The 25,882-nt window shown below is 41.9% G+C and overlaps 3 protein-coding genes across 5 annotated transcripts; all 3 read right to left on the reverse strand.

Annotated features, from left to right (window-relative positions):
- Nucleotides 1-814: 814 nt before the first annotated feature.
- On the reverse strand, nucleotides 815-3,601 carry LOC139447678 (alpha-protein kinase vwkA-like). The gene is made up of 2 exons (XM_071229111.1): nucleotides 3,424-3,601; nucleotides 815-2,441 (listed from the first exon to the last, which is right to left on the reverse strand). The coding sequence occupies exon 2, from the start codon at nucleotides 2,405-2,407 to the stop codon at nucleotides 1,646-1,648; it is 762 nt and encodes a 253-aa protein (XP_071085212.1). The 5' UTR covers nucleotides 2,408-2,441; nucleotides 3,424-3,601; the 3' UTR covers nucleotides 815-1,645.
- A 3,862-nt stretch (nucleotides 3,602-7,463) lies between these two features.
- Nucleotides 7,464-10,329, reverse strand: LOC139447685 (uncharacterized). The gene is made up of 3 exons (XM_071229124.1): nucleotides 10,156-10,329; nucleotides 7,861-8,552; nucleotides 7,464-7,830 (listed from the first exon to the last, which is right to left on the reverse strand). Exons 2-3 carry the CDS (start codon nucleotides 8,545-8,547, stop codon nucleotides 7,690-7,692), a joined length of 828 nt encoding a protein of 275 aa, XP_071085225.1. The 5' UTR covers nucleotides 8,548-8,552; nucleotides 10,156-10,329; the 3' UTR covers nucleotides 7,464-7,689.
- Nucleotides 10,330-16,147: 5,818 nt separating this feature from the next.
- On the reverse strand, nucleotides 16,148-24,354 carry LOC139447694 (alpha-protein kinase vwkA-like). Of its 3 annotated transcripts, none has more exons than XM_071229154.1 (2): nucleotides 24,273-24,354; nucleotides 16,148-19,272 (listed from the first exon to the last, which is right to left on the reverse strand). In XM_071229154.1, exon 2 carries the CDS (start codon nucleotides 19,231-19,233, stop codon nucleotides 18,502-18,504), a length of 732 nt encoding a protein of 243 aa, XP_071085255.1. In that variant the 5' UTR covers nucleotides 19,234-19,272; nucleotides 24,273-24,354; the 3' UTR covers nucleotides 16,148-18,501. The 3 variants fall into 3 exon arrangements, with proteins under 3 accessions (XP_071085255.1, XP_071085246.1, XP_071085237.1); XM_071229145.1 differs by lacking the exon at nucleotides 24,273-24,354 and adding an exon at nucleotides 23,822-24,158; XM_071229136.1 differs by lacking the exon at nucleotides 24,273-24,354 and adding an exon at nucleotides 20,744-21,020.
- Between the last annotated feature and the right edge of the window lie 1,528 nt (nucleotides 24,355-25,882).

Raw genomic sequence — 25,882 nt, forward strand, 5'->3', positions numbered from 1 at the left:
CTTGTCAGTAATATATCATACGGAGGCTCCAGCTTATTACCATTAGAAGCGTCCATAAAATACGCCGGAGTCGTCAACATCTTGAAATTGTCGCACTGACTAGCTATTAGGTTTATACCCGACTCAGACAAATCACATACTGTCATCGTTCTATATCAACAGTTTATTTGTGTACATATATCACAAAATACAATGTAACAACAACATAACACGGGCTTTTTCCATACATAACAATCTAATTAATACTTTAAATCAGATCTCAGTTCTCGCTACGGCTAAACAAAGATCCGAGGACATGCCATTACAGTTCAAGTCAGAACGACCTTTCACGAACTTTGACCGACAAATGAAATTATAAACAAGACGTCGACGTCAAACGAGCCAATCAGAAAGCAGCTTTCCTGAGCTATACGGCACTAGTTTCAAACTGTTTCCCACGGGCTATGCAAGTCACACGACTAAATTCCTCTGAAATTAATGATTTGATTGTCCGTAAGGAAGGTCAATGTTCTACACTGCCGGACAGAAGATAGTATACACCCATGTTTGATTGTGGTTAAATATGAAACAAACAAGAAATGGTTATACGATGGTTATGCTTTTCATAACGGTATGATATAAGGAAGAGAATTTAGGGATGTCAACTTCTTTATAGTGAGGAACATAACGTTACGGTCCATATGGTTACTCGTTCCCCTGATGAAGGAGTGAGCATATACTCCGAAACGTTGTGTTCCTCATAAAAAAGAAGTTGACATCCCTAACTTCTCTTCCTTGTGTGTATCACTTCTAAGTACCTTACAAAGACGGGTATCACAGCTGTGTAGGGGTGGAAACAGGAAACATGAACATGAAAACCCCGACGTCTTTACAATTGCGTGGATCGATGTTCATGATGTCAGTCACTGGATTGTCTGGTCAAGACTCGATTATTTACAGACGTGACATAGCTTGAATATTGCTGAGTGAGGCTTTAAACAACAAACCAACCAATCAACCAACAAAGCCACAATTATGCCCCAGTGTTATCGTTGAGACAATCTTAATTCCACGTCACATCATGTTGATCATGACCAATCAACTCTTCGATTCCTCTGGAATATTTCATTTACACAGCCAATAAACCCATTTTAGGTCCTGCCACCCTAGTGATATAAGTGACATGTGTTCATGGCTCTGACTTGGCTAATGTTAGGCAGTCTGAATTGTTTGTTTGTTTATTGTTTTACGCCGCGCTCAGCAACATTCCAGCTATATGACGGCGGTCTGTAAATAATCGAGTCTGGACCAGACAAGCCAGTGATTGACATCACGCGCATCGATCCACGAAATTGGGATACGATGACATGCATCAACCACGCCTACCCGGTCCCGTTAGTCGCCTCATACGACAAGCATAGTCGCCTTTTACGGCAAGCATGGGTTGCTGAAGACCTATTCTAACCCGGATCTTCACGGGTCTGGCAGTCTGAAATCTGAGTCATTGAAGATATTCAATCAGTGTAGTGTGGGAGCTATAAAAGTGCAATAACATGATTAGTTGTATTTACATCCCCGTCACCAAGTAAACGGACAGCTTATATATGAGCATAATACTTGTGTTCTTGTTTAGAGGGGGCAGGGTGGCTCAGTAGTAGAAAACCGTTTAGCTATAATACAAGGCAGTCGGCGTGGGCATGTTCCTGCAAATGTCATTGCAACGGTGATATCTGAAAAAGGATATAATCCCATCCAATCCTTTATCTCTTGGCCCAAAATCCTGCCCAACACCAGAACCATTTTCTGAAGAGACCGAGTGGATGGTTGGGTCACTGAGGCGGAAGTGACCCTTTCTCCTGACACCCCTTAGTCCACAAATGACCAGCCTTTCATTGGTGAAATTCCAGGTAAAGTGTCCAAATGCTTGAAGAATGTCGCTTTCCTTCGGACCCACAAAGCCAGAATCACTTATGTAGAGAGAAGTGGTTTTACCAAGGAAGTCCTCAACCACCACCACCTCACCCTCCTTCAGGCGCTTCCGATGGGGCCTAAAAGCCAGAATGATAAAGCCTATTAAAGAATTTGCGTTCCACGCCGTGTCCATCTCAGCTCGTAGAGGAAGCGAAAACCTCACCTCAGTCCTAGGCATCAGCAGCTTGTTGAACTCCGCCGCAAGAAGAGCTGCTTCCTTGGAACACATCATGTAGAAATCCCAATCTTGGAAGCGAGGGTGACTGTTCCTCAAAGTTCTTACGGTACAAATTCCGTCGTGTCTGGCACCCTTCTCCCCATGTTCACCGAACTGCTTTCCCTTGAACAAAGCATACTCCTCGCTCTCTACATAAGGATACAGCTCAAAGTTAGCTCGATATTTGGAACCATCCTCATCTCTATCCGTTGTCAGGAAAGTCGCGTTATCGTCAAACATTTTGGGGGGTAATGTATTTGTCCCGACTCTCTGCCTGAAAATACAATGTATCCAGGGTCGCGTTATATAACCAGGTATCAATGTCATGTGTTTTCTACTTCACTTTCTACTTCTACGACTACTATTACTTTGACAACTACTACGTCGAGGATTATTAAAACTAAAACGTCCATTTTTTTTATCTTCAACTACACTTACTACTGCTTCTACCACTACAAAATATTTTCCTTATACAACCAGTACCACAGTCACTACTGTTGTATAGGCGATTACTTGTTTTACTACTGCTACTACTGTTGCTACACCTGTTTCAGCTGTTTCCGCTATGACACCATATTATTCCCACAGTCACTTCACAGATCATACATTAACTACGTCTATTACTATCGAATGCCTGCCAACTGTACTATTAACACTGCCTCTATCACAACTACGACTACTACCACTGCTGCTTCTACCACAACCACTTCTACTACCACTGCTTCTGTCATAACTACCTCTACTACCACTGCTTCTATCACAACTACTTCTACTGCCACTGCTTCTATCACAACTACCTCTGCTACCACTGCTTCTATCACAATTATCTCTACTACCACTGCTTCTATCACAAATACTTCTACTACTACTGCTTCTATCACAACTACTTCTACTACCACTGTTTCTGTCACAACTACCTCTACTACTACTGCTTCTATCACAACTACCTCTACTACCACTGCTTCTATCACAAATACTTCTACTACTACTGCTTCTATCACAAATACTTCTACTACTACTGCTTCTATCACAACTACTTCTACTACCACTGTTTCTGTCACAACTACTTCTACTATCACTGCTTCTATCACAACTACTTCTAATACAACCACTTCTACTACAACTACTTCTTCTACCTGTGACTTGTACCACACTTACAACTACTTCTGCTACTGTACAGAATACAACTACGTCGTTACTTGACTGCAGAAATCAAATGCATATCACAGATTAATGATAAATGTTATCCGCCCTACCTGTATGCGACGTCCCAGCACACTGTCTGCACGGGCGGCCCCACTCTACAGCGTCAGGATAAATATCGTCTTACCAATAATTACGTAACGGCGTGACATTATCTTTCTCCGGGAAACACGTACATTTCCTGGAAATATTCTGCACATGACGTTGCACTGTTAATAAAAGATAAATCACTTGTGGAAAAGAGTCGACGAAACAGGGAAATGTTAGTACCTTGAATTTTGTCTCGGGTTGTGTATGTAGTGCATGTGTCATGTTCCTACATGCCGTGGCGTGCATTATACTACCAACTCACGTTATAGTTTATTGTCTGTGTTCACGTCCTAGTGAAGGGTGCACATCATGCACCAACATGGCGTTATGCGGCAAGCCCCTTGCTAAAAATATATTGAACACATCAATACATAATTATCAAACGATTGTGAAACAGTCAATGAACAGTAGTGGTTTATGGATTTGGTCGGAATAGCCAGATATATTTTAACTCCTTCAACTCTATATATTGTTTAGCACGGTATGGATAAAGTAGAATGCTTGTCGGTCTCAAGGTTTAATATTAGCACCCGTGTGTCTTAATCTATGGATAACCCGATTTAGTTGCGTCGGTCTCACTACAGTCTCGAGTTATCGAAGTGTCGCTCTGTGTAAAACGTACCTAGAATGTTGAAATGTTGTCGTGTGTTGTATTTCACATTGCAATGCGGTTATCTTTTAACGGCAAAATTATTACTATTCCACCTATGCACGGGTGTCTTTTAAATGATCAGGTCTATGTTGTATACACGAATTTATAGTTATGCGTCGGTACAACATATTAATTATAATCCACATTTATATCAGGCGCGGAACTCGCTTTACAGAGTTGTCTCCCTTAGTTGCCAGGATCCTCTGGCCGTGGGTTCGAATATTAGGGGTCTTGGTCTATGAGCACCACCCCCGGGTTCGTTGGCTACATTCGAGTTGTAAATGTCTACGACTTGCAATTTCTTCAGAAACCCGGGATGAAAATTCTACTATCGGTATGATATCAGCGTTAATGCACATTATTATTATTAATTTGGTATTTATATAGCGCTAGTTTCCAGACTGACTGCTCAAAAGCGGTCGTGAAGCTCGCACAGTTGGTATGGCTGTATATATTTTGCTGAACAGACAAAAACACGTTGTGTAAGCAGGATCTTCGGGTCAAAGATGTTCGGCCATCCTGTCTTCGGACTCCTTAAATGAAAGAAATTTAAATTACACGTTGTAATAAGTGAATTGCTTTGAGCATTGTTCTTTTGTTAGACCGTGAAGATCCAGGGTAGAATAGGTATTCAGCAATCCATGTTTGCCATAAAAAACTACTATGCGTGTCGTAAGAGGCGACTGTTTTGTTTCAGTTTGTTTGTTGTTTAACGCCGCACTCAGCAATATTCCAGCTATATGACGGCGGTCTGTAAGTAATCGAGTCTGGACCAGACAATCCAGCCTGACCACCCGATCCCGTTGGTCGCCTCTTACGACAAGCACAGTCGCCTTTTACGGCAAGCATGGGTTGCTGAAGACCTATTCTACCCCGGATCTTCACTGGTCGTAAGAGGCGACTAAAAGGATCGCTGGGTCAGGCTCGCTGACTTGGTTGATGCATGTCATCGTATCCCAATTGCGTCGATCGATGCTCATGATGCCAATCACTATTATGTACGGCGTTAAACGCGGTGAATCTGTTTGACAATTTACATATTGTTTGAGACCACATTACTTTCTGGTCACGGCAGCTGATGAGTTCTGGCGGGCAGTGCCGGACATGGGGTAGAAGCCGGGGACAGGCTGTCGACATGGGTTTACTCTGTGCCCGGAAACACACGTAGGGTACTCATTGCTGGGCCATGTAGCCACTCATTGTATAATGTAGTATACCATAAGTATATCTGTGCATCGGGAAATGTCCAAAATATTTACGAATCCCAGAGAAACAGCAATTATCTTTGGGATGCTTAGTACTTGAGTTCTGGGGCGGTATTCATAAACATTCCCAGAATTTTCTTAAGAATACTTTTAACTCTAATTCTTAGCTAGGAGCTACACTTAGGAGTGTAATCATAATGACCCTGAGCGTAACTTTTAGCTAAGAATTAAGTGAAACTCTGAGAGTAACTCTTAGGTCGGACATTGGTCGTAACCAGTGAAATCCCTGTGCTAAATTTAGAATTCCGGGCACTCTTCAGTTTAAGAGGCATGATTTAGTATCGCGTGACTGTCACGTGATGTCAACACGCAGACGTGCATCTGTCAACACTTCGCGCGATGGATTCAGCACAAATGATTGCAGTGAAGCGCAAACCGAATTGGTCATCTGACCAGACCTTGCTCCTGGTCCAACTTGTCGATGAGCGGAAGGCTATCATCAAGGGCAAGTTTGGGCCGGGAGTTACGTCGCGGATGAAGATACTTAAGAACATTCTTAGGTAATTAAAAGCCCTCTTGAGTACTCTTAACTTTAGGGTACGCTTAGTGGTCAAAGTTTTTTTTATGAATATGACTTAAGAAAATTTAAGATTTAAGATTAAAATTGTAGGTTTAAGAGTAACTTTTGGTATTTCTAAGAATTTTCTCAGACTTAAGACTTCTTTATCGCTCTAAGGTGAGGTGAAATTGGGTTTAACGTCGCGTCCAAGATTATTGCACTTATATAGCGACGTGCATGCACGTGTGTGTGTGTGTGTGTGTGCTGCTTGTACTAGTCCGGACTGAGGCCGATTTGTAGTGCTAGCTCACTGAGATACCATGCCGCAGTTTAACATGAATACCCCGCTCAGACACAGTATACTGACTCCGAGCCGACAGTCCTTGTTTAAGCCCCTTAATGCCGAGCGCCAGACAGGGTAACAACAAGTACCATCTTTTAACGTCTTTTTGTATGACGCGGCCGGGGATCGAACCCCGGACCTTCCGCTCTCCGTGCGGACGCTGTACCACAAGACCGCGGAGGCGGCTTTAGCACTCTAAGAATGTTCATGAATACCGCCCCTGTTGTATAATAACTATGTCTCAAACAGGTGATGAACAGTAATTGCTTAGTACTTGAGTTCTGTTGTATAATGAATATGTCTCAATCAGGTGATGAACAGTAATTGCTTAGTACAATGTACTTGAGTTCTGTTGTACAATGACGACGTCTCAAACAGGTGATGAACGGTAATTGCTTAGTACTTGAGTTCTGTTGTATAATGAATATGTCTCAAATAGGTGATGAACAGTAATTGCTTAGTACATGAGTTCTGTTGTAGAATGAATATGTCTCAAACAGGTGATGCACAGTAAATGCTTAGTACTTGAGTTTTGTTGTATAATGACTATGTCTCAAACAGGTGATGAACAGTAATTGCTTAGTACTTGAGTTCTGTTGTATAATGACTGTCTCAAACAGGTGATGAACAGTAATTGCTTAGTACTTAAGTTCTGTTGTATAATAACTATGTCTCAAATAGGTGATGAACAGTAATTGCTTAGTACAATGTACTTGAGTTCTGTTGTAGAATGACTGTCTCAAACAGGTGATGAACAGTAATTGCTTAGTACTTGAGTTATGTTGTATAATGACTATGTCTCAAATAGGTGATGAACAGTAATTGCTTAGTACAATGTACTTGAGTTCTGTTGTATAATGACTGTCTCAAACAGGTGATGAACAATAAGTGCTTAGTACTTGAGTTCGGTTGTATAATGACGACGTCTCAAATAGGTGATGAACAGTAATTGCCAAGAGTGTGGTATCAGTTTAGTTATACCCTTGCTGTCCATCTGTGAATCAATCACTACATAACAGGGAGTACGATGACGCGCAATCAGCCAGGTCACAGAGCCTGACCACCCGATCCCCACTTGGCGTGGCAGGTCAATGGTCCCAGGGTACCGACTATTTTGATATTAGGGTAGGGGTGGTGGTGGCCTGAAGATTAGATATTTTCTCTACTACGGAAACAAAACTTATCTTTTCTGTTCAAACTATGAGCCTAACATGTTATACAGTATTTTTACTTCATAAAAAAAGGACAAATTCAATCATGTATTTTTTAAACATTGATATCTTGAAACCCGAGATGTTTAGATGACATAATACACATTTACAACATGAGCTGGTGATGGAATGTGATGATTCAGAGGTCAATATCTGACATCAGCGTGCGCCCCACTGAATATATCCTACCACTGAACTCGAAAGGAGTCATGCTTGTCTGAGTTCGAGTCTGAATATACCTATGAGACTTCGTCTTGATTCATAATTTGGAGAAATTCTCACAAAGTTGGTTGCATTCGTGATTCACAAAGAAATTCCGGATTCCAAGGAGCCCTTCATCCTTGTCTCCGAAATCCTCGTGTTCCTCGCCCTCCTCATCCCCCTTTCCCTCCACATCGCCCTTTCCCTCCCCCTCCCCCTTTCCCTCCACATCGCCCTCGCCCTCATCTCCGCCCTCATCTCGGCCCCTACCTGCCACGGGGTTGGAGTGAACAGTGGGGCCACGGAAATAATACTCCTTGTCCATCTTCCTTCCTTTTAGTCCACATATGACAAACTTCCCACCACTGTGTTCCCAGGAGTAATGAGAGAAGGCCTGCGTTATATCCTTGTCTACATCACTAAGGTTCTCGTTCTCACAGCACCCCGTGGAGTCACTATAATACTCGTTCTCCCTACTGCTGAAGTAGGGTTCCAGAAGAACCACCTCCCCAACCACAAGCTTCTTCTTGTGAGGCTTGCAACATCTCAGGCACATCCCAACTGGCGCCCATTCGTTGAACACGCTGGACATCTCGGCTCGGATAGGCACTGAGATGGTGATCGTGTCCTTCTGCTTGACCACCGCCTTGTTGAAGTCTTTGGCGACTTCCTGGGCCACCCGGCCAATCCTCACCTGACTCTCCCAGTGGCGGTGGCGTCCAATCTTGTGCCTCTTGGCTCGGATGCGGCAAAGGTCGTCGTGTTTGTAGCTGAATTTGCCTTCACGGGAATAGCGGCCGAGGTAGAAGGATTCATGGGACGTTTCCGAGTAGGGAAAGTGTTCAAAGCTGGCGAAATACTCGCATCCATATTCATCCTTGTCCTCCGAGGTGAGGGTCGTGTTAACGGCGCCCATGGTACCTGTGAGAGTACAAGAATAGTTACTGGAGTATTGCAAAAACAACTCGTTAAGCTGTACTAGTTTTACAGAGGAGGTAAATGTGCAAACTTCGACATCTTTTCCCCTGCATATATCTTCGATATATTAGCTTGCGTTAAGTGGCTATCCTGGCACGTTTGATTCAGATTATTCAGAACCCACTTTGCGTGTCAAATATTATAATGTAGATCAAAAGCAGTTACTTCTAACCCTAGTTACATACAAAAATAGTGTCTTAGTTTCACACAAGGCACTAACTACAACATCTAGACTGTACCGGGCATCTTTAAGCTCAGTCGTTACTATCTAAAGCGGCGTTTGACACTAATAATTCACTCATTGTTATAAAAGACAGCTTGGTAAGATTCAGTCGGTGTCGAGATAAGGTGCGGTGTGAGATGTCCTGAATTAATACAATCATGTAAGATTCAGTCGGTTTCGAGATAAGGTGCGGTGTGAGATGCCCTTAATTAGTTCAATCATGTAAGATTCAGTCGGTGTCGAGATAAGGTGCGGTGTGAGATGTCCTGAATTAATACAATCATGTAAGATTCAGTCGGTGTCGAGATAAGGTGCGGTGTGAGATGTCCTGAATTAATACAATCATGTAAGATTCAGTCGGTGTCGAGATAAGGTGCGGTGTGAGATGTCCTGAATTAGTTCAATCAAGTAAGATTCAGTCGGTGTCGAGATAAGGTGCGGTGTGAGATGTCCTGAATTAATTCAATCATGTAAGATTCAGTCAGGGTCTAGATTGAGGTCCAGTGTAATATAGTTGAGGGGAGAACGTAACAATGAAATGGCGTCTTATGACAAAAGATGACCCTATCTCTTTCCGTGACAATCAAAATCAACTGAAATGAAATATTTCAGCAAATATTATTTTCATTCATTAGCATACTCGATTATCCAGTACATCATCCCTCCATTCTAGTGTGATATTTACCCTGGACGTCTGTACTAAGCTCGACATTTCCAGACGTCTCAATTCCTAGCGGAATGATTTGAACCATAAGGACTTCCATTCCCTGTCTTGATTCTATTATTCCAGCTAAACGTCTTCTGGTTTGATTTAATATATCTCGAGGGCTCGCTTGGTGTGTGTGTGTGCGTGCGTGCGTGCGTGCGTGCGTGTGTGAGATGCACTGATGTACTGAAAATAATAATGACCTAATAACCCTCCCATAATGCTTGTCATCATTTTATGACCCTTTCCATGTGCTTGTACATATTATTCATGACCCACCCCAAATATGTGTATTATTTATAATGACTCGACTCTCCCCTAGAAGCTGTCATGGTTTGGGGTGACCTCCCCTGATCCCCCTTCCCCCCCCCCCCCCCCCTCCCATATTGTAATGGCAGGTCCTTCAGGCGGAATTTCTTTCCTTGTTTTATTTACATCCGGCAATATACTGTCACTCGTCCTCTAATACAAAGCATCGAATATTAAAGAGGAATCTATGTAACTTGTACGCATGCAACTTATACGTGTTGATTGCTGTGAAAAGCCAGCCATGAGTCATGTACCAGCCAACAATAACGTGATTGTGCCAGCCATTGAAAAAAAACCTCTTGCCTTACCTGTTTGAGGTTAATTCTTATGGTTTGCCGTAGATAACTTCCTTAAGTACGACAATGTCTACCAGTCAGCCCACCTGTGCAAATCACTGTTGTGTAGGACTATATGCATGTTACTAGCCGCATGTCTTTCGGATCATCCCGACGCACAACATCGACTTGGGTACCTCGTATTAAGGTGTGTGTAAACTTGTAACTCGAATGATTCTGCACTACATTACATGAAGCTTGAGATATTTTATCACGCCTAAGGGGCGTAACTGCTGTCGTGGAGTAAGATTCTTAGAGACGCATGAACGAGCTTGGGTATTTACAACGTACAAAACTTACGCCGAAACGACAATGTGACCTCGCATTCTCAGCCTGTAAACATACATACGAGCAGTGGGACAATGAATGCAGGCCGGCCTCGTGACAGTTGTTCATCGCTTTCCTCGAGAATGAAGATGTTTTGTGTCGACCGGGCTCCCTTGACTTACTTCTGTTTCGTGTAAAAGTAAATGCACTTCTTGGAATAGGAGTGGAGTATTGTGTGATAATATCTTTAGAGGGATACTATATCTATACTAATTATAAGAATACACATAGAAATATCTTTACTTCCTCGTGGGAGTGAGTTAGTTGGATTTAACGCCGCTTTGAACAGTATTCAGATATCTTACGGCGTACGTGTCGGCTTAATGTGGGGGGAAGTGTTGCATGTTTACCACTTTAGTGAAACTCACGTGCATGCGTATAGTACTAACAAACATAGAAATATATTCGGGGCGAACCCACGATCAAAGGTGTCTGGTGTGACAAAGGGACGCAACTCTGCACAGCGAATTGTGGCACCGAAGACGCCTAGGCCATCCGTGTCCCATTTCGGGAGAGAATAAGTTCCGAGCAATCCATGCTGGTCATACGAGGCGACCAAATGGATCGGGTAGTCAGGCCTGGTGACTTGGTTGATGCATGTCATCGGTCCCAATTGCTTGGATCGATGCTCATGATATCAATCACTGGATTGTCTGGTCCCGACACGTATATTCACAGGCCGCCGTCATATAGCTGGAACATTGCTGAGTGCGGCGTTAAACAACAAACAAACAAACAAACCACGACGGCGTGGGTCGTTGCTCACAATAGGAATCGGGGGCACAGGCATCCAGTCGTCAAAGGCGCCGCAATTCGCTGTGCAGAGTCGCGTCCCTTGGTCGCGCCAGAATCCTCTAATTGTGGGTTCGAATCCTGGTTCGACCCGATTATGTTTCTTGGCTTGTCAGCACGTACCACACCCGTGCTCGTGGGTTTCATCGAAGTGGTTAACGTCAGGTATCTGCACGACTTCGGGCTTTCCTCCCACATTAAGCTGACACGCCGTTATATAACTGGAATACTGTTAAAAGCGGCGTTAAACATAACTCACTCACTCACTCACTTACTCACAATAGGAATCAATCGATTATTTACAGGCCGCAGTCATTCAGCTGGGATAATTCTTACTGCCGCGTTAAACACTAAAACCAAAAGCAAATCACGATTTTAAAAATATGTCTTCCAGACGCTCATTTCTCAAAGAATTTACACACACCTGGGCATATATATATAAACCTCGTGATCTATTGAAACTATTCATTCCGCTGTCTAGTTACTGATACACGTTCACACTGAGGGCACCACCGGAATTTTACACGTTTAGTAAACATTGGCGTTCATCATGTACCGAGTGATCTCCACAACCTGAGTGAGTGAGTGAGTGTGTTTGATTTTACACCGCTTTTAGCAATATTTTAGTAATAATTGTACCAATGTCGAGAATCGAACCCGGGTCTTCGGCGTGACGAGCGAACGCTTTAACCACTAGGCTACCAGACCGTCCCAAAAAACCTAAGAGCTATTCGTGAAGATCCGGGGTAGAATAGGTGTTCAGCAACCCATGTTTGCATTAAAAGGCGAGATTGCCGTCATATAGCTGGTATAACAACAAACACACAAATAAACAAACTACTATTCCCACCGGACCTACACACACCTGTGTCCCTCGTAGTTTGAGATCAGGTGAATGGAGTTTAACATCGCGTTCAAGATGTTTTCACTTATATCAGCGACGTGACTGCACGTGTGTATGTGGCTGCTTGTATCGTCCGGACATATAAATGCTGGTTTACTGGTGCTAGCCCACTGAGACACAGATTTCACGAGCAATGGGTAAAAACGGTATCCGGTGGAGTCATATACGGATACACAGTTGAACCAATCAACTCAACTCAAAAGGGTGCACGGGAATCACGCACGCACGAATACGGTGTTAGCCGTGGGCGTCTCAACGTGCGTGATTCCCGTGCACCCTTTCGACTGCACATTTCCTTAAATCATTGTAGAATTTGCACACCACAACAAAGTGTACTTCATCTTCGATTAACTGTTCCTGACATAGTTGACAAAGTCTATTTACCAAAGGAGTCACAGGCTTGGTATACCTGCAACTTTCTACATTACAGAAGGTTTCCACAATGTAATGAGGCTAATATACCTCTTTGTTGTCTGGGTAGAGACATTTTCACATAGTGAGAAGTTTGGATAGTTTCTTTATATTTCCTATATGTTCGTAATTTATTTCCATTTCAATTACCTTTGTCATTAAATATATCCGAGAGCCACTTTTGTATGTCTCTTGTATCTAACACTTCAAGGCATGTTTTGAGAAATGAGGCACGTTTAGCCTTGACACAAAAATCTAAAACGTCCATATTTCCATGAATATCTATTTTTTTCACAAATTCACACACCCTATAATCCCAGGAGGGTTTTCTTTTAAATGACCATTTATGGACTATGGCACACACAGATGTTTCACAGGAGGTGATGATTTTATGGAAACTTCGAAGAACTTCAATTTTAATTTTAGTATCTTGGCTTCTCCACCCCATCTCTCCTCTGACGGCAACATTAGAGGCATTCTTTCTCACTCCCAAGAAGAATCTTGAGGGTTTTTTCTGAATATAACTTATTTCTTTGTACATATTTACGCCCCACACACTTGCACTATAACTGGTTGCACATAACTATCAAATAATTTTGTGTACACTGCATGGCTTAAACCTCCCAAATGGTTGAACTTACTGAAAATAACTCCAAGTGCTCTGTTTGCCGCTTTGCATATTTCTTTAACTGTTTTCCTATAGTCACAATGTTCGTTGATCCACATTCCTAGATATTTATATTCTGTACAATAATCGATATTGACATTTCCACATTTGAACTGAATATCACATATAGGCGTTGATGCTGTTCTACAGTGCATGATGTTTGTTTTGTCTCTATTCACTGCTAGCTTCCATTTGGTAGACCACTGATGTAAACAATCGAGTAGCTTTTGTAAGTTATCTTCATTAGGTGCGATGGGGACAATATCATCCGCATACATTAGGAATGAAATGTTGAAAGAGTCAATGTTTATTCCACACTGAAGTTCACATACATAGAAAATAGTGTGGGTGACAAGCAACAGCCTTGCTTGACCCCAACAGTAACATCAAACCAGTCAGTTTGTCAGTATTCACCTTGACAGAACATTGCACATCCTGGCAGAGAGATTGAATAGATCTCAAAATATATCCTTGAACTCCAAATTGATGTTGTAGTTTATGCCACAACATATTTCTCAGAATAGAATCAAAGGTTTGACGCATGTCAACAAAACATACATAAGTAGATAGTTTTGACATCTTCCTATTGTATATTATTTTAGTGAGAGTTTCTAGGTGATCCTGACATGATCTACCCTTGTGGAAACCATTTTGGTAAGGTGTAAGCAGATCATTAGTCTCCAGCCAGGTGCTGATTCTGTTGTTGAGGACTTGGCATATGCTTTATAAGTCACACAGAGAAGAGTGATGCCTCTATAATTAGTTGGTAATCTTGGGTCTCCTGCCCCAGATTTGGGGATTGGATTAATGACTCCCTTCTTCCAAATACTGGAGACCAGACCTGATTTAAAGATCACATTGTAAAAACGGGTTAAAATGTCTATAGATGGCTGATTCTTTACCACCTCCGTTGGACATGAATGCGCACATTGTCGGAAAACTTTCAATGTTCAGGTACAGTTTGGGGGGAGATGAGAACAGGTTTCTCGACGACACAATACAGACATTATATATTAAGAGGTTGTCACGCTTGTGGGTTTTGAGGTTGTACATATCCGGAATAGACACAACGTATTTAGCTCCCCAAGTCTGGCTTTAGACAATGTTTATGGTACATCCCTAAACACACTCACGTCATTGCTTCTATAAATTTAAAGGCTGAAGACAGAGTGTGCTTTAATTGTAATGATCATCTTGAAGATGAAAAACGTGTTTTATTCGAATGTCCACTATACGATGATCTAAGATCCACATTATTCACGGGTATAACGACTAAAATGTCCAACTTTTTAAACCTATCAAACAATGAGAAATTGTGTGTCCTTTTTAAACATGAGGTATATGTCACTGCCAAAACCTGCTTTTTAATATTACAACGCAGATAACTATTGCTATATGGGTAAAACGTTTTGTATCTGTATATACGGTGTATCATCGAGTTCTGTGTATCGTTTCTCATAACTTTATATGAGTGGCGCTGTATTATTATCTTTATGTATATCGAGGTTATCACGCGAGTGTGTTTGGGGATGGTAAATATCCTGCATTAGGAATAAACATTGTATTTAGCGAGCCTTGGCGAGCTAAATACATAGTGTTTATTCTTATACAGGCTCTGACATTAACTTTGGTATTGGAGAGAAATAGACCTGGTCTTACTCGGTACATGATGAACGCCAATGTTTACGAAACGTGTAAAATTTTGTGAATACACAAATTGAGATGGGTGACTTTTATGGGTGAGACATATAACATTACCCTAGTCCAAACAGTTAAGTAAATTAATTAACCCTATTTAACAACCCCGTGATTTCTTTGATTGCCTGTGCTGTTTGAAACAAGGTTGTTTAATGTTCTGTCAGATAAAGTCATTGTTAAAACAATCGATGTTTGAGACGTGTTATTTTTCGTTCACTAAAATAACTTCCGAGCCGCGTATGAATACACTGCCTGAGTAAAACGCCCCATGTATGATATAGTGCTACATGAGTTGCAGCCATGTTTGTTTAGAGAAGGATGTTTGTTTTACGCGGCAGTCATAATACATTTAAGTGTATATCACGACGTCCTGTAAATGATCGAGTCACAAACCAGTGTTTGATATTCACAACAACGTCCGACACCGATGAGACGCTATCAGCCAAATCACCTGATCCAAATCTGTCGTTTCGTAAGAAAAGCAACGGCATGCTAACCGGCGTCCCCAGGAGGAGCCTCGAAACGTTGTCTCTCTAATAACTGCTTGTACTAGCAACATAACGGTGATCATGGTGTCACGGCGAGTACATATGCTGCTGGTCAGGTCAAAGATTACTGGCGTCTGTGTAAACATGCAGTTGACGTGATACATTTCACAGTACTTAAATACATCCTGTCATCAAGTGACAACCACCAAGACACCCTTGCCGAACTAGACTGAAATTTCGTTGCTCGATCGTACTAGTACTAGTTATGTCCCTTCTGTGTCCCTCCTAATGACCAATCAGATTCCACCTCTCATATCATTTGCATTTGTTTCAAACAAAATTGCGGCCCCCTGTCAAGACGATCCGATCGATAATCACGATCTAAATTGTAATAAAACGGGTCTTACCTCGCGAAGTGCATCAAATCACTTTGGAACCTTGATTAAAAACATGAAAAGATTTGGATAATATCTGTCGACGCCCAGTTGACGGTACATATGCGTTGCAAATCCTGCAATCGACCCAAATCTGCACAGCAGTCGCTATGTTGTTTATGAACCGGATGTCGATTCATTGCAACACGATTTTGATTGGACAATACTCCAGCTCCCCTTGCCTCGGGAAGATGGTACAACATACGTTCTTTGCGGGATTCACTCACACGTAATCTAGATGATGAACACATACATATACATCATCTTAAGGCTATGACCATAGCTAGTGTTCGGGTTATTTAACAAATTAACGACAAGATGGAGTTGTTTATCATAAAAAAAACACTGCAGGTAGAATAAATCATGAGGGACGCTTTATTGTACGATAAACAACGACCACGAGTCGGTTATTTCTTAAATGAGATATCAACATTATGTACAACCTCTTTAAGGATAATGCACGATGAAATACACAAGCTTCAATAATATTTATCCTTATTTTAATAATGATGACTCCCTCAATAGAATCCGACATCGGCAAAGTCGGACAAGTCCATTTTATGCACAGATGGATATTTCCCGCATATTCTCACGTGCACAATCCTCACGTCCATTACCTGTACCTTTTCTCCCAATGACGATTGTCATATCTCCCTCGCTTTTGGATGCGATCGCTCGGCCACTGCGTTTATTTGCGTTGCCAAGATACATCTAATGGGAACGACAAACTTGACACTCCCCTCTAAAAAATAACGTGTGTGTTTTATAGTACGATAAACAGCTCCCTCTCGCCGTTTATTTCATAAATAGTATCCATAGGGACGCGCTTTTCAGTAATTCACACCGAGCATTTAAAATTTATTGACGTAATGATTTTGACGTTAGCTATTGTTCATGACCTCAAAAAGGACATTTAGGCCAACTGATGTCTCCATGGATCTCCAGTTTATGTACATTTTTATATATACATGTAATATGCCTACTCTTGACTCGGAATTACGGATTAACTGTCCCTCGCCAAGACTCTGATCTTAATTCCCTTAAAACAGATATTCCATAATCCCCCGTAGAGTGTAGGTTATACTCTAAGTAATAAAGTCTATATATGACATAATAACAACATAGTCTGAGATCAGTGTTTATTGCACTTATCAACCCGTGAGCTGACTGAAGTCAACGAGGCATAGTAATACTGGGGTAGGATTAACATTGGCGATAGTAAGTATATTTCATGTACACTTCGGCCTGTGTTACTGTAGTGACGGTATGGCAAAGGCGGGGGATAATGAAATAAATCTTAAAGTATAAAGTTAATCGTTACAACATCGTGCTGATAAATCTATTGTGCACAGTGCATTGATCTGGTGCATGCTTGGCGATTGGTGGGATAGAATATGATTGCAATATATATTTATTACAAACCAGATGTTAATTGTGTCATGTTTTGGCTTGTATGACATAGCACCAATGTATACTGTGTTATATAACCTCAAAAGAACCACGATTTGCATGGTGGGTAAAAGTATATGGTCAAACCTTATAAGTGTGGGATGATAAATACAAATGAATGTGTGAGTTGGGTTTAACAGTATTCCAATCATACCACGTGTCAACGTGATGTGTGAGGAAAGCCTGAAGTGATGCAGGTCTCAGAGTGAGTGAGTGAGTTGGGTTTAACGCCGCTTTTAACAGTATTCCAGTCATATCACGGCGTGTCAGCTTAATGTGGGAGGAAAGCCCGAAGTGATGCAGGTCTCAGACGTTTACCACTTCGTTGAAACCGACAAGCGCGAGTATGGTGCTGACAAACCTAAAAACATAAACCCGGATTCGAACCCACGATCATGGGTTTCTGGCGTGTTCATCGGATGTAACTCTGCACAGCGAATTGCGACGCCATAGACGACTGGGCATCCCGTGCCCTCATAAACAAATGAACATTACGCCACCCATGATTCGTTAATAAAGAAATCCATTAACAATCTGTTATCTGTTTTGCACTGTACAAAATTGCAAACTTCGCCTGACATTGGAATTCTGAAAGGCGTTAGTTTAAATGTAAGTATAGAAAATGTATGCAATTGAACTACGTGTATAACAATATCATATCTTATAAAGCGGAGAATTCAAACCAGATCTAATAGTTTCCCAGACGCTGTGTGTTTTCAATACATATTTCCTTCATCCCTGACTGAAACGGTCATTCCAGACTCCAATGACCTTGGAATGTATGGAATTGCTCTATTCACAACACCGCATTCACAGCGGAAACAGTACGCCATTTGTGGTAAAAAATAACGTGAATCTTTCACCTCAGCAATAAAGTGACAATGACAATACTAAGAATGTCAACTTCGATTGCTGAACATTGCTCACAAAATGTTCGAAAAATCCATAATTCAACAGTCTGAAGTAACGTAACAGCTTATAACACGATTGACATATATATATACAGAGAAGCCACCTGCCGTAAAGCAGATGGCCTTGACCTTGGCTGACGTCACTTCCGACATGACGCCATGACTACAGCTGCACACTGAATGATCTGTGAGTATCCAGGTTCCCTGTCAAACGACACAATAGGCAAAGAAAACAGCCCTACACCGTAGTACATATGGACTCGAATTTGGACTCGTGATTGACACCGCCAGGCTTAAGCCAGCCGTGACACCTTGCCGTGCACCTGTGACTTTCGAATGCTGTTATGATGCCTTCCAGCCCCATGTCCGCTTCCCTGTATTTGGTGTCCACTGAGTGGACAGTCGGTTCGGAAAGGGACACAACATTCCCTGAAACTGTTCCTTGAAATCCACAAAATATTTCCTTCCGGCAAGACTCGTGATAGGTGAAGTGCATCAGCTCGCCCAAAAGGTCGGCAACAGCTTGGGGCAGTTTAGGTTCTACTTTACCACACGAGTTCAACAGTTCGGCATAGTCCTTCCCAAGCGGTTCCTCAACAAGCACAAATTCACCTTCTTTTAGTTTCATCTTCGCCTTCATCCATTTAGATACTTTGTCCACGTAGGCAGTCATTGGGTATTCGACGTGAATTTTTATCTGTAGGTTTACGGTCTTGCCAAAGGAAATGATGTGTTCTCTGAGCCGTCTGCACTTCTCGATCTCCTCATCCCAATAGTGTTCATCTGGTACGGATTTTTCCAGCACTTTCACTACGACTTCATCTCCCGCCCTCCAGCTCCCGACCAGACGACCTGGGCACGTGAACTTCCGTTTTCCACGCGAAACGACGTTATCCTCAATGATGACGCGATGCACCATACCGCGCTCGTCCGGCGAGGTGGTGAGAGTTTTTGTGGCGCCGCTTCCCATGACGTCACGAGATCACTTTTTAGTCACATGCGCACCAGACTGAAACGAAATCCAAAATATTACTTGGTTGTATATAAAAAATATTGAATATATGTTATGTAAAGTTTAAAGATTAAGCTGCTTTTAACAAACCATCGTCAACACCACAGAGTGAAACAGAGCAAAAGATTACTCATTCCACACCTTTACAGGGAATCGAACTCGGCGCTGGTCTAATTCCTAAGATGTACTGGTCAGACAATCCAAATAAAACATTAACACCAGACAACAACCTTGCAGTGCACGCGCGCCTTGAGATAGCCAATTATTCAAGCTAGTTTTTCTGCGGATAAAGGTCATATTTTGATTGACGTATTGGTCCTAAATATTTCAACTTAATCTCATCACACACAACCTGCATTGCTGACCTTAGCGAAGGGAGGCAACTCCAATGTGAGCGGGAATGATAATATGATCCGGCAGAGCTGAATGACTGTAAATACGACAGGAAGTGTGTCAAACGCTTATATGTGTAATTTTCTCCGTTGTCGGAAGAGAAATCAGATTAAGGTCACATGGACTTCAGTCCATGCACAATGGCAGTCGTAGGTCTAGGTCATGGTCGATAAGTAGCTTAATACTTAAGATTCTATATGTGTTTTAAACAACAACTATCATTGCATCTATTTTATTAAATTCATTCACGATCTTAAAACAGCTTTATATTATAACTGGTTTATATTTCGAGTCTAAAAACTGTTAATTGAACTGACAACGTTTTGTTATCTCATCATTCAATAATACACTGATGGGCAAAAGAAAGTATACACCCATGTTTGATGGTGGCGAGAATGAAACAAACAAGAAATGGTTATTCGATGGTGATGTATTTGATACGGGTATCGTAGGCGATATTACATGCATCATATCGATAAGTATCACACAACAGGTCTGCCAATAGTACCATTTTGGTTACGATTGTAACTCTTCGGTAAAATCCAATTTTCAACTGCATACTTTCTTTTGCCCAGTTGTTTATAAGAAATACGAAATTAAATCTTTCCAAACACGCAAATGACAGTGAAAGTCTAACTGACATTACAGTACACTAAACATACATCCAAAAGTATACTCCTAAAAAACGAACATAGCAACGCCACTGACAAGTAACAATAATTTACATGAACACAACAATTCTTCTTTACACAAATTAGTATAACCCCCCCCCCCCCCCCTGTTGTCGTGTTAATTCTTTTGTGTAAATCCTATATCGCTATATGAATTAATATAGATCATTTATGATACATGTATTGCTACACGTCAATGCCAGCCACACCATACAGCAGTCATAACATTTGACATAAACCGCAGCCACGCACCTGCGGAATGGGTAACCACGCTCGGGTAATTCCAATACTCATATGACATTCAAGTAGCGGTCACATCACAACGCAGAACTATTAACGTCTTGATTAACATGCATAAAAATAAACGGCAAAGCGTTAAAAACAAATAACCCACCAAGACTTACCACGAACAGATTAAAAAGCACAGGTCCTTGAATGATATCGTGTCGCTATGTCTGTTGCGTCATAAATGTTGAAGCTGTATGATCGAATGATTTCAAAGTTGGACGTGTGCCATGTCGTTTACAAACAATACTTATAGCACAACAGTTCCCGAGTTCAATGGTTGCGTTATGCAAATAAGACCTAAGGGTTGGCGATCTAGGCCGGCTGTCACAAATGAGGATAAGCTGTCACGCCGTTGTCACGAGTAATAAAACTGTACGTTCTCGCAGTATGTTCGATGCCATAAAATATTTACCGCCCGAACTGTTAATGTTCTTGCTAACACCTTTCCGTTGATCGCATCCGCCGGTTTCGCGTTTCGGTTTCTCTTTCTGAGTCACTACCGAAAATAGTAAGTTCTGTTTACATGTAACCGATAGTCGCATCCGCCTGATTTACATACAACATTTGATAGACTTTTTATCGATTTGTGTTCATAGGGGTCATTCATGTTTGTCAACTTATTGTGAAAGTTATGTATATTTCAGTGCAGAAAGTTGTGACACCAATGACGTAATGTAACGCAGCTTGGGTTGATTACTTCCAGGGGACTGCCCACTCATCCATTGACCGGGGTAATAATTTAGCGCTTTAAGCGCATTATAAATATTGCACATCATCATCAGCAGCAGCAGCATCACCGTCGTCATCGTTATCATCATCATCATCATCATCATCATCATCATCATTATGCTCTTTGTGCACAAGAGGGCCCTTGACATGAAACTTGTTTGGGCTTGCCATCCACATCAACCTGACACGTCGTGATATGGCTGATATAGTATTAAATGCGGCGTAAAACACAACTCACCCACTCACTCATAATATTGTATTTACATGTGACAAAAATACACATTCCGTTTATTCTTCCGGTCTTTATCTACGTAGTTCAATTGATTAAGGAAATATGATTTTGTTTCAAGATATATTTTTTGGATTTTGTTTGGTTACTACAGTCTACTCTATTCTCGGTCTACTCTAATAAGACAGGGTAAAAAACAGCTGTGTATGCAGTATTGTATATCATGATTATATAGTGTTTTATTTATAAAGGGGGCCGTGGGGTAGCCTCGTGGTTTATAAAGTCACACTGAAGGCCCGGGTTGAATTCCCAACATGGGTTTAATGTGTGAAACCCATTTCTGGGGTCCCCCGCCATGATATTGCTGAAATATTGCTAAAAGCGGCGTAAAAACATACCAGTATTCACTTATTATTTCTAAAATAACTTAACTTTAACATTCAGCAATCAGTAACGTAGATATGATTTTAAGGGAGGGGGGGGGGGGGGGGGAACTAAATGTCTAGTTTATTTGAAATAATAGAACTGTGCCATCGACCTCGCTCTGGGTTCCGACATGCCTATGTCATAAACTGTGTTCCAACTGCCAAGGGACAAGGACACTATCAGGTTTGTCACACGTATCATATGTATGCCTCCTGTATACATCTGCTGAAGGCGGAACAGTGCGAACATGATGTCATCATCCATCTGCTTCAAGAGTTTGTACAGCTTCAGCACACGCTTTAAACCTAGACGCCACATTTGGTGGATGACGACAACAGCGGTGTAGTCAGGGAATGTATCGATATCCAGAGACATTGGTATGAATCTGGTAGTGAATGAAAATGATTGGGTCATCACCTGATTCAATATAATACGACATATACCATGCAGCATAATACAACCTACAGCCTATATCACCTGATACAACAATATACAACCCACACCCTGCATCACTTCATACATCACTATACAACCTACACCTTTCATCACTTCATACATCATTTTACAACCTACACCACACACAACCTGATACAGCACTATACAACCCATACCACCTGATACAACACTATACACCCTACATCGCCTGATAGCACAACACTATACAACCACAACCAACACCACCCCATACAACACTATACAACTACACCCTACATCACCTGATACAACACTATACAACCCACATCCTACATCACCTGATACAACACTATACAACCACACCCTACATCACCTGATACAACACTATACAACCCACACCCTACATCACCTGATACAACACTATACAGCCACAACCAACACCACCGGATACAACACTATACAACTACACCCTACACCACCTGATACAATATAATACAACTCACATCCTACATCACCTGATACAACACTATACAACCACAACCTACATCACCTGATACAACACTATACAACCCACACCCTACACCACCTGATACAACACTATACAACTACACCCTACATCACCTGATACAACACTATACAACTACACCCTACACCACCTGATACAACATAATACAACTCACACCCTACATCACCTGATACAACCACAACCAACACCACCTGATACAACACTATACAACCACACCCTACATCACCTGATACAACACTATACAACCCACACCCTACACCACCTGATACAACACTATACAACTACACCCTACACCACCTGATACAACATAATACAACTCACACCCTACATCACCTGATACAACCACAACCACACCACCTGATACAGCACTATAACACCACACCCTATATCACCTGATACAACACTATACAACCACACCACCTGATACAACACTATACAACTACACACTATATCACCTGATACAACCAACACCACCTGATACAAGACTATACAACCACACCACCTGATACAACACAATACAACCACACCACCTGATACAACACTATGCAGCCCACATCACCTGATACAACACTATACAACCACACCACCTGATACAACACTATACAACCCATGCCTTACATCGCCTGATACAACACAGGACTGTCGATTATTTACAGACTGCCACCATATAGCTGGACTATTGCTGAGTGTGGCAACAACGAACAAACAAACATCACCTGATACTACACCATACATACAACCTCCCATGACTATACAAGTGGCTGCCGTGGCTGCTTCAAAACAAGTATTAATAATCTCCTTTTGAAAATGTCCTCCTCCCTACCCTCCCATTCAGCAGATACAAGAGTCATAACTTCACCCTTTTCTTACCTTTCTTTCCAGAATACATCCCACCAAGTCCCTCACAACTCGGAACACCACGGAATCACGCGGCTAGCAGTTAAGTCTAATTAGGCAGTTAAGTAGATTGGCGCAACACGCAGTATTATTACGATAAGAGTTCCGCATATCTCACCAACCGCCAAGGATATTATCACCAACCAGCTGGAGGCTAGACCAGCCCCGGGTGCCCAAGCAGAACATTATGCATTCAACCAGCGTTCCTTGTGGGGGTGGGCGCCTCAATGACATTCCTTGACACTTCGATCACACACAGCACACCCAGCCAAGCGGCATGACACCACGAGTGGGTCACTCTCTCATGATAACGTTCCCAAACTAGCCTACTTCGCCGTGTCCGATACCGTTATTGTTGATATTCCTTGAAGCACACACTCTAGGATGTTTGACGGGGCGTGACATTCAATTCAAGGATACATACCTTTTGGTGCGGAATATAATCCATTCACAAACGTGGCTCGCGTACCAGATCTTTCGTTATTATTAATTCATTTTAAAAAAACGCTGGTTTCAAATGTAAAAGGGTAGCACAGATTGAGGTCACGTGATGGTGGCGACAAGCTTGTCATTATAGTGATGTGCCCAAGCGGCACGGTCAGACTTCAAATAAACTAACCTGCCAAAAGACGCGCCTGTTTGCTTATGGTAAGCACAGTATGAAGTACGTGCGGTCATTGTATAGGCGTTAATTTTCTGTGTGATGATTCAACCTGGGTTTCCACTTTCGCTGACACAGGGTCAAAACCACCCGGGCGACGTCAGCTGTTGAAATACCTTTGCCTTAGCCAGAAATACCCAAACTGGAAAATGATTTGATGTCATTTCATTTCTAATTTTTAAAAAGATAGTCATGTATATTTTTCAGAATTACCGTATTTCCTCCAAAATGACGTCGAGAGGTGTAATAGGTTTGACCGTTAACAGTACCGGTATTTAATGTAAACCCGACCCAGTTCCACAAAGCGATCGTAGCGCTAAGATTATCGTAAATCACGTTAGGGGCCCACTTGCACAAAGGGATCTTAGCGCTAAGATGATCGCAACTACCATACTTTAACATAGGCTTACAATAGTCGTAGCACTAAGATCACTTTGTGCAAGTGGGCCCTGGAGCATAGGCTTCTGACAATCGTAGCACTAAGATCGCTTTGTGAAACGAGGACTAGAGAGGGTTATCTATGAGGGTGAAGCGTTCGCTCGTCGTGCCGAAGACCCAGGTTCGATTCCCCACATGGGTACAATATCCGAGCATATTGCTGGTGTCCCTGTCGTGATGTTGCTGAAATACTGCTATTAAGCTTCGTAAAGCTCAACTCACTCACCTACTATTTACAATATATATCAGAAAGTATATCTATTGTTTGCATGATGTCCGTTCGAGAATATATTGTATCACTTAGTACACTATGTATTAGTCTTGATATGTATTTTTTGCCACCCAGATAATAACAAAACGTCAGTGTCCACATCAGGATATAGACATATCAGGCCTCAGGCCTGACCACTCGTATCAGTCCTCGGTGTTTTGCACGCAACGTCATGGAACGTTTATGACGTCACAATAAAGATGTCGTCATTTATTAGATGACGTCATGTTGTTTTCGGCGACTCGTTTGATCTACGATGTACGTGAACGCACACTTGCTTCCTTGTCCTCAAGAGTAATGGAACTCAATTCTTTAACAGAAAATGAAGAAAAATCAGTGACTTGAAACACGTGGACTGTATGAAAGACGAGGACACGAAAAGGAAGACTGATTCAGATATTAAAATGGCTGATGGAAGGCGCAGAGAGGGACATTTTGGAAATGGACAGGAAAACTCTTGATGGCAAGATTTTTATAACAGTTCGGTTAGTATTAAGTGACATACATGTATTATGACCCTCTGTTTCCCATAGCATGCCGCTTATCACCCCTCGACAAGTATTAAACCTCGGCCTCGCGGCCTCAGAATAAGGATGTCTTGAGATGATACGGGGCATGATATGGAAAACAGAGGGTGATAATCTCTACGCACATCATCGGTGTC

This window comes from Haliotis cracherodii, unplaced genomic scaffold (assembly GCF_022045235.1).
Source record: "Haliotis cracherodii isolate W230 unplaced genomic scaffold, xgHalCrac1.p SCAF_10, whole genome shotgun sequence".
Taxonomy (NCBI): Eukaryota; Metazoa; Mollusca; class Gastropoda; order Lepetellida; family Haliotidae; genus Haliotis; species Haliotis cracherodii.